The sequence below is a fragment of the Buceros rhinoceros genome, unplaced genomic scaffold (assembly GCF_000710305.1).
Source record: "Buceros rhinoceros silvestris isolate BGI_N320 unplaced genomic scaffold, ASM71030v1 scaffold8624, whole genome shotgun sequence".
Lineage (NCBI taxonomy): Eukaryota > Metazoa > Chordata > Aves > Bucerotiformes > Bucerotidae > Buceros > Buceros rhinoceros.
This window is the reverse complement of record NW_010409990.1, coordinates 10,480-11,557: the sequence shown is the minus strand read 5'-3', so window position 1 is coordinate 11,557 and position 1,078 is coordinate 10,480. Positions and strand designations below refer to the sequence as shown.

Sequence of the window (1,078 nt, the reverse complement as noted above, 5' to 3'; positions counted from 1 at the left end):
ACAGCAGCAAATGAAAGCTGGCTCTCCGTAACAGCATCGGTTACGGGCCAGCGGTTGTCACGCTGGAAGGCGCTGCCCTTCATCAGTGGATCACTCAGGAATCTTAAAGGGCTAGAGAATGCAAGAGAGATTTTGCCTGACACAGCAAGACTGTCTTCAACACACACCCTTGCTTTTGGTATCATTTTAGAGTCTGTCATAGATTATACATTATTTCATCCTTTATTATACTTAAACAGAAGTTGTAGCCTTCAGTTCTGCTTTCAGAAAAGTCAAATTTTTACTGACCTGTGTCAGAACAATGAGAGGGAATATTACTGTATGTAGAGGATGAGTGCATTTATAACTAAGATGTATGCAGTGCACTGCAATGTGGGAAGCTAAAAAGACAGGGCTCCTGGATTTACTCCTAGATCTACTTTTAAAACACTGAGTTATTCAAAATTGCTAATTCAGTTCCCTTACCCAGCCTGAGAAATGTCAACGTCTGCTGCAAAGGTAAACTGAAATGGTTTTCGTTGTGGTTGGTTTTTGGCTTTTTTAACGATTTTGACCATTAATTACACATCAATTGCACCTTACGAGACAGGCTCAATGTATTACACTGTTTACTCTCAACAGGCGGAGAGCTGTTAGCAAGAGCAAAGAATCCATATTATCTGACCATGAGCGTGAGGCCGTCAAATACCAGCCAGCAGCCCAGGTAGAAGAGGACACCATGGACTTCACGCTGGAAGACTCTGTTCTCCTTCCGATGGATCCCAACCTGGAATGCCACAGCCCCCCTCCAGATTACAACTCTGTCATTCACTACTCGGCCCCTCCAGTGTAACCCGCCCAAGCCGACACAGGACATCCTGCACCTCTCAGCCACAGCCGATCCTGACATCCCTCCGGGCCTGGATAAAGAGGCTGGGGGAAAACAGAAGGGAAATCCACGGTTCCTATGTTTCTTCTGGCACACCTCTGATGTGAATAGAAACATTTTCAGAGCATCTTCTTCGCTATCTTTAAAGGCCTATTGCAGCCTATGCCCTAAATTTAAATTCTGTCTGTCAGAACCATAAATAGGAGCTGT

General features: G+C 44.8%; 1 protein-coding gene across 1 annotated transcript in view; it reads left to right on the top strand.

The window, feature by feature from the left end:
* LOC104492830 (vascular endothelial growth factor receptor kdr-like) overlaps positions 1 to 832 on the top strand; it is a gene marked incomplete at its 5' end in the record, with an annotated part of 83,165 nt that extends 82,333 nt beyond the window's left edge. The window contains one exon of the mRNA XM_010135431.1: positions 622 to 832. Coding sequence (XP_010133733.1) covers positions 622 to 832 — 211 coding nt within the window. The remainder of the gene's footprint in view (positions 1 to 621) is intronic.
* Between the last annotated feature and the right edge of the window lie 246 nt (positions 833 to 1,078).